Source organism: Zingiber officinale, chromosome 8A, assembly GCF_018446385.1.
Source record: "Zingiber officinale cultivar Zhangliang chromosome 8A, Zo_v1.1, whole genome shotgun sequence".
In the NCBI taxonomy this organism is placed as follows: domain Eukaryota; kingdom Viridiplantae; phylum Streptophyta; class Magnoliopsida; order Zingiberales; family Zingiberaceae; genus Zingiber; species Zingiber officinale.
The window spans coordinates 35,911,738-35,919,939 of NC_056000.1; the positions used below are offsets into that span (position 1 = coordinate 35,911,738).

Genomic DNA, 8,202 nt, shown 5'->3' on the forward strand with positions numbered 1-8,202 from the left:
TTAAATTTTTTGATCGCCTGCGGAACATTACACGTTTGATCCAAAACTTAATCTATTTGTTCTTTTAGGTTTTGACTTGGGTCTCCTGCGGAACTTAACACGTTCGACCCAAATCACCTTAAGTTATTAATTCCATTAAATATTAATTTCCATAATTGGTTCCCAGTACTGACGTGGCGAGGCACACGGCCTTCTTGGATATGGGAGCAACCACCACCGACTAGACAAAACCTTTTATGGAAAGATAATATTTAATTTCCTAAAATAACTTTAGGTTAACCGAAAAGAACAATCAAATCACAAGGAAAAGAAAAAACAAAAGAACACAACATCGAAAAATATATTCGAAATACTAGAATCGTAAGTCTCTTGTATTTGGTATTATTTCCATAAATAACTAGTATGATGCGGAAAAGGAAAAACTACTAGTTATACCTTCTAGAAAGACCTCTTGATCTTCTACCGTATTCCTCTTCTAACCTCGGACGTTGTGTGGGCAACGATCTTCCGAGATGAGAACCACCAAGCACCTTCTTCTTCCTTACAAGTTTCGACCATCAAAACTTCTCCTAGGATGAAGAGGTTCGGCCACCACCACCATGCTCCAAGGGATGCTAGAAAAGAGGCTTCTTTTCTCTCCTTTTTCTCCTTCTTAGATCCGGCCACCAAAGCTATCTCCACCATGAGAAGGTTTCGGCCACACAAAGGAGAGGAGAGGAAAGAAAGGGCCGGCCACACCCAAGGAGAAAAGAGAGGAAAAATAGAATAGAGTCGTTAGCCTTGAAGCCTCCTCTACCCCCTCTTTTATAATCCTTGGTCTTGGCAAATAAGGAAAATTTAATAAAAACTTCCTTAATTCTTTTGCCATTGAAAAGGAAAATTTATTTAATTAAAATAATTTTCTCTTTTCAAATTATAATGGCCGGCCACTCTTCTCCACAAAACAAGGAAAGTTTTAATTAAAACAAAAATTAAAACTTCCTAATTTGTTTATAGAAATTTATAAAAATTTCTCCAATAATTTTAATCCCTTCATGATTGGTTAATAAAAAGAAATTTTATAAATTAAAATCTTTCTTTTAAACATGTGGATAATTTCCAAAAAGGAAAGTTATCTCTAAAAATTAAAATCTCCTTTCAATCTACAAATAAGGAAAGATATTAAATCTTTTCTTAATCTTTTGTAAAATCTAATAAAAGAGAATTTTTAATTTTTAAACTTTCTTTTAAATCATGAATATAATTAAAAGGAAAGTTTTTACCAAAATTAAAATCAACCTTTTAATCTACAAATAAGGAAAGAGATTTTAACTCTTCTCTTAATCTTTTGTAGAATCTTATAAAAGGAAGGATTTAAATTTTTAAACTCTCTTTTAAATTATATTATCCACATAAGAAAATTTTTAAAATTAAAATTCCTTTTTATTTAATAGGGTCGGCCACATGAATTCACCCATGAACATACCCATGGCCGGCCCTAGCTTGGTCTCCAAGCTAGCTTGGCCGACCCCTATAGGATGGGTAAGAAGGTGGGTATAGGTGGGTATAATACTCTATAATTAAGAGGCTACGATAGGGACCGAGAGGAGGAATTGGTTTTGGTCTCCCGATAAAATTAAGCATCCCGTGCTCGCCCCGAACACACAACTTAATTTTATCAATAATAATTCATTCTACTAGAGAACTATTATTGAACTACCGCACCAATCCCAAATTACATTTTTGGGCTCCTTATTATGAGTGTGTTAGTCTCCCTGTGTTTAAGATATCGAATGTCCACTAATTAAGTGAGTTACTGACAACTCATTTAATTAATATCTTAGTCCAAGAGTAGTACCACTCAACCTTATTATCATGTCGGACTAAGTCCACCTGCAGGGTTTAACATGACAATCCTTATGAGCTCCTCTTGAGGACATTATCAACCTAGTATCTCTAGGACACAGTTTCCTTTTATAATCAACAACACACACTATAAGTGATACTATTTCCCAACTTATCAGGCTTATTGATTCATCGAACTAAATCTCACCCATTGATAAATTAAAGAAATAAATATCAAATATATATGCTTGTTATTATATCAGGATTAAGAGCACACACTTCCATAATAACCGAGGTCTTTGTTTCTTTATAAAGTCAGTATAAAAGAAACGACCTCAAATGGTCCTACTCAATACACTCTAAGTGTATTAGTATAATTATATAGTTAAGATAAACTAATACCTAATTACACTACGACTTTCCAATGGTTTGTTCCTTTCCATCTTAGTCGTGAGCTACTATTTATAATTTATAAGGAAACCGATAACATAATCTTCTGTGTGTGACACCACACACCATGTTATCTACAATATAAATTAATTGAACAACTACATTTATCATAAATGTAGACATTTGACCAATGTGATTCTTATTTCTAGATAAATGTTTATACCAAAAGCTAGGCTTTTAGTATACACTCTAACAAGGTATACCTACTTGACTCTTCTTCATTCACACTGATCAGTCCCTGATCAGAATCTCCCCATATGAACAACTGCACCTGCATTGTCCATGTGTCTACATGTATTGTCAAACATCGAAACTATGACCAAGACTCAAGCTTGGTCAAACCAGTCAACCTTGACCTAAGGGATATTGCACCAACAGTTAGTTTCGGCCATGACATAATTTTAAGGGCTTAAAGGATTTAGGAACTAACTCAATTGTGCTTACCATATTACTTGAAACAAATGCTATAAATATGGTTAAGGTTTCCATACTTTATGTCATTTAGAACCTTGTTTCACACTTGTTAAGGTTCGGCCAAATGAGGCTGAAGGACTTGGAGAACTTAGAGTCCAAGTAAATCTTGTTTATAATACTTCCTATGAAAATGATATGTGGATGAATTAGGTTCTACATGCTTGGATGTTGTTTAAAACCTGAATTGGCACCTAAGAGGGTTTCGGCCAAGATAAGAACCCAAAGGATTAGGAAGCTTAGTACCCAAATTAATCATGTTACATTGTTCCTTATGATTGGATGAGCACATGATACACTTTTATGCTTAGACATGTATGCTTGTGAGCTATACAAGATGAGAATTTCTACGATATGTTATGAGTTCAAAATATGCATGCTTTATGTTATGATATGTGGGTAAATTTTACATGCTTTGATGATATGATATAAGCTGAAAATATGCATGCTTATGTTATGATATGTGGTTAAATTATGCATGCTTTGATGCTATGTTTAGTGCTTAAAATATGCATGCATTCATGATATGCTATGTCGTTAAATTATGCATGCTTGATGATATGCTTTATGCTTAAGATATGCATGTTTTTATGATCTATGCCTAAGTGATGCATATTGTTATGATATGACATATGCCTAAGTGATGCATACTTTTATGGTATGATGTATGCCTAAGTGATGCATACCTTTATGACATGATGTATGCCTAAGTGATGCATACCTTTATGATATGATGTATGCCTAAGTGATGCATACTTTTATGACATGATGTATGCCTAAGTGATGCATACTTTTATGATAGGATGTGTGCCTAAGTGATGCATGCTTTTATGATGTATGATATGTATAAGTATGACATGTACTTTACTTTATATGGCTTGTACCAAGGGTGGGCTCCATAAGCGCCCCGGGGTCGATGGAATAAGACTCGGGCCTCGTTAGGGATGGGCTCCTAAGTGCCCCTAGGTCGATGGAGTAAGACTCGGGCCTAGTATGTTGCCTTGTAGGGTTCAAGACTTGCTACCTTGGACCTACATAGGTTGCGCGCAATATGTAAGTGGTACATAGCCGGGATCCCCTTTAAGTTGAGATTATGTTCAAGTATATATGTAAGAAGAAATGATTTTAAAGATAATGAGACATACACATGTTTTCGGATACATGTTTTTTCAAAATCATATTGCATATACCTTATGATGATTTATGATATGTCATGGTTAGATATGATTATGTTATGTTCCATGATATGTCCATGTGTAGGATATGCCATGACTCCTTATGACGATATGCGATGATTAGATACGATTATGTTATGCTTCATGCTATGCTTTACGCTATGATATGCCATGACTAGTTATGATTTCTTCATGTTGCATGATATGCTTAAAAGAGTATGTTACATTATGTCATGACTAGTTGAAATGATGCCATGTTGAGACATTCTTTGATTATACTATGATTTTCAGTTTTAGTGAGTAGGAAAGGAACTTACTGAGCCATGAGTGCTCACAGCTTACTGTCCTTGTACCACAGATAAAGGAAAAAGCTGGATGAGCTAGAGGAGCAGCAGGAGAGGCAAGGAGATGTGTGTGGCAGTGGCTAGGCAACCAAATAAGAACCTGCTTAAAAAAAAAAACTTTTAAAAAACTATGCTTTGGTATAATGAATTGTAGTACCGTATGCGTGACTTGATGTTATGTTTCTACTAATTTTGATATCATGTTATTGAGGCCATGGTAGTGTAGTTCGGATTTGATGAAAGGGAAAACAAAAGAAAAGTTTTTATTAAACTAAGAGAATTATTTTAAGTCTTCCGCTGTTTAAAAAAAAAAAATTGTACATAGAGTATCGTAGCCCCGTCCCTTAGGGTTAGCAGGGAGGGCGGGCGTTACAGAATGTGCGGCTGCCGGCGGTCAGCATCGGTGCCGGCGAAGAATTCGAGTGAGAAGGAGAAAGAAGCAACTGTTGGCGGCGGAGTCAATTCCACGAAGCAGCCCCCTTCAACAGTGCACCTTCTCCCCTTTAATGCCCTATACAGTGTAATGACCATTTTGCCCTTCCCTCTCTTTATAATTACCACTTTGCCATCAGGACCTAACCGTATCAGTCGTCTTTTGGGAAACTGTCACCATCATTGTCGGCGTTGAAGTAGTATTCCGTGTTCCGGTGATCGAACCGGATTTCCGGAGGGTCACGCGGAACAGCGACAACGGACTGGTCGCGGAACGGCGACGGGAACGAAATCCCCCTGCAAGCGAGCCCCCACGCGATTAAAAAATTGGCAGTGGCGTGCCCGTCGGCGACGCGGTGGTGCGACGAGAACCCGATAGCCAAGGAGCCACACGCGAACCGTGTCAGTTGGACACGCGCCAAAGCATCTCCAGTATCACCGTCATCATTGCTCGAGAGGAAGCGCAGTGAAGCAGGGGACGGTTCGAACGGGAGGGGAAAGTCTGCCGTCGCCTAGACGAAAAGCACTCCGGCATCGTTGAGGACGATGACGGGGTTGCCGTCATCGTCGGCGGCAAACCTCCCGGCGAACTCCCTATAGGCGGACAAGGCCTCCGCGAGGCCGCGCTCCAAGTGGCAATTGGAGGTCGGCGCATGCGGCGGGCGGAAGAGGTAGATGACGGCGGCGTGGAAGTTCGTGGTCACCTTGTCGAAGACGGTCAGGGGAACGATGTGGACACGATCAGTCGAAGGAGGCGGATGCCAGTCGATTGGTTTGACGAGCCTCCAGCTCTTCACTCTCACCTCCATGATCGATCGATCGATCGGATGCTGCTGTTTCTTCTTCTACAATTGCTGCAGATGTTATATTACCATTGCTGCGGATGTTATATTACCATGATCATCGTTCTATTGTATTGTTTTAAGTTATCATGTATAATCTTTGTTATATGATTATCAGATAATCACATAATCAAGATTACGAAAAATAAAATATTATTTGGTTCAATTTAGTTAATACAATAAAAACATATTTGTTTGAAGATTTTAATGAATAACTTAATTTAATATTTTACTAAATTACCCTTAGTTGCAAAACTAACTATACATAATAATAATAATAATAATATTATTATTATTATTATTATTATTATTTTTATTATTATTATTTAAACTCTATTATATTTTACTATATTTTCATGTTTTTTTATATATATATATATATATATATATATATATATATATATATATATATATATATATATATATATATATATATATATATATATATATATATATATATATATATTGTTTTTTATGTTTTTTAATTTTTTTAAATTTTTTTTTACTTTTTATTTTTTAGTTTTTTTTAATTTTTTTTGGGTTTTTTACATTTTTCTATTTTTTTTAATGTTTTTAACATTTTTTTATTATTTTTTTAAATTTTTTACATTTTTCTATTTTTTATTTTTTAATGTTTTTTTTTGTATTTTTTTAATGTTTTTCCTATTTTTAAAAGTTTTTTTTACCATTTTTTAATTATTTTTAATGATTTTTTATTTTTTTTAATTTTTTTAGGTTTTTTTATTTTTAAATTTTATTTTCTATATTTTTCGTTTTTTTTCTTTACATTTTTCTTTTATCCGAAGATATTTTGGGTAAAAAAAATTCGATAACTCCGGAATCAATAATAAAATCTCAGTTTTCCGAGATTTTCCGATTCCTGGTTGCATGCTCCTTTTGCTGACGTGTCGGACATGAAACATTACTCGAGAATCATCGATTATCTAAACTAAACAGGATTTTTGTTGATAACCTTAGATAGATAATCAAAATTATCAAGAATAATTCTCGATCAAAAACATCATAATTGTATGAGCTACATAGTGTTATAGCTTGTTACTTTAATTGAGGTACAGATAAGAGAGAGAATGTATCATTCATTTTTTATTTTAACATTATAAAATAATGGTCGAATAATCGAATGTAAGAAGAAAAAATATATCAAAGGAATGAATCAATTTTTTTCTAAATTATCACATGAGCACTCCTGCACCAATAACCCCCAATGATGTGAGGTGGGATCATTTGGATCATTTTTATGATTCAAAAGATCCTTTCTATATGTATTGATAGGGATAAATAATTCCTATTTATTTTATAAATAGGGATGATAATAATAAGTAGAGATTATCCATCCCTATTAATACATATAAAAAAAGGTATTATCTGGATAATAAATAATGGTACAGAAGATCTCCTTTAAATTGTAAAAAATGGTCCAAAATATCTCCTCAGCAATGACGTAGGTAGCTCCACGAGCACAATGCGGCGATAAGGCATTAAGTTGAATTCCTAAAGCACCCCAGATTCTCGGACAGGTATGGACACTTACTTTAAAAGAAAAGACTTGTATTGAGAAATTCATGGTTCAGGGTAGTTAGATCGGGCCAAGCGTAACTTTACAATGATGGATGGTTTGCGGAAGTTATCGTTACACTATAATGAGCACTTTCAAAATTATCAAGTAGACTAGTAGAATGATATAGGTCTTCTCAAATATATTATGTTAATTTATTAAAAAGTGTATTTAAGATTTTAAATTTATTAAAAGGTGTATGTTAATTTATTATTTACTAAAAGATATACTTTTTTATATTATTTTTCTCATTCTACCTCCTTTATTACTTTTATTTTTATTTTCTCTATTATTTCTCTCTCTTCTCTTTCCTCCTATGCATGCAACGTTTCTTTTTTTTCCTCTCCTCTTTTTTTTTCTCTCTTTTACATGTCAATTCTTATAAAAACATTTTAACACCTTTGAGAAGCTAAAATAAATAAAGGATAGCATATTTGAACTCCTTGCAACCCTAGAAATCCATAAGAACTGAAATGAGTACAATCGGAGCTCTCTAAGTTCATCAGTGAGTTTTGATCGAAACCCCTAATTGACCTAAAGAGCTCCAATTGCATACATTTTAATTCCTGTGGATTTTTGAGGTTACAAGGAGTTCAAATATGCTATCCATTATTTATTTCGACTTCTCAAAGGTGTTAAACTATAATAAGAAATAATCATCAAAATTCTCCACGTTGGGCTTGATATGGAATCATATCAGGCCTAATGTGAGCATGATATAGAATGATATCAGACCCACATTAGACCTGATATGGAATCATATCAGACCCAACATGAGTCTGGTATGGAATGATATAAAGCCCACGTTGGGTCTAATATGGAATCATATCAGGCCTAATGTGGGTCTGATATAGAAAGATATCAGGTTCACGTTGGCCTAATATGAAATTATATCAGGTCCAACGTGGGCCTGATATAGAATGATATCAGGCCCACGTTGGGCCATATTAGACCCACGTTGGGTCATATTAGGCTCAACGTGGAGAATTTTGGTGATCCTTGTTGGTGCAATCGACCTAGGATTGATATGTACGATTATGATTTTGATGTGTGTCAAAGAGTTTAAGTTAGACTTTCATATGTATTTG

General features: G+C 34.6%; 1 protein-coding gene across 1 annotated transcript; it reads right to left on the reverse strand.

Annotated features, from left to right (window-relative positions):
• Nucleotides 1-4,848: 4,848 nt before the first annotated feature.
• On the reverse strand, nt 4,849-5,505 carry LOC122010685 (agmatine hydroxycinnamoyltransferase 1-like). Its single transcript, XM_042567189.1, has 2 exons — nt 5,256-5,505; nt 4,849-5,198 (listed from the first exon to the last, which is right to left on the reverse strand). The coding sequence occupies exons 1-2, from the start codon at nt 5,503-5,505 to the stop codon at nt 4,849-4,851; spliced, it is 600 nt and encodes a 199-aa protein (XP_042423123.1).
• Nucleotides 5,506-8,202: the final 2,697 nt, after the last annotated feature.

What these genes read in the sequence shown, in the direction of transcription:
- LOC122010685 (XM_042567189.1), bottom strand. Translation starts at nt 5,505, where the DNA reads ATGGAGGTGAGAGTGAAGAGCTGGAGGCTCGTCAAACCAATCGACTGG. An exon ending in GTTTGCCGCCGACGATGACG is followed by an intron (nt 5,199 to 5,255) that starts GCAACCCCGTCA and finishes AGGCGACGGCAG; the next exon opens with ACTTTCCCCTCCCGTTCGAA.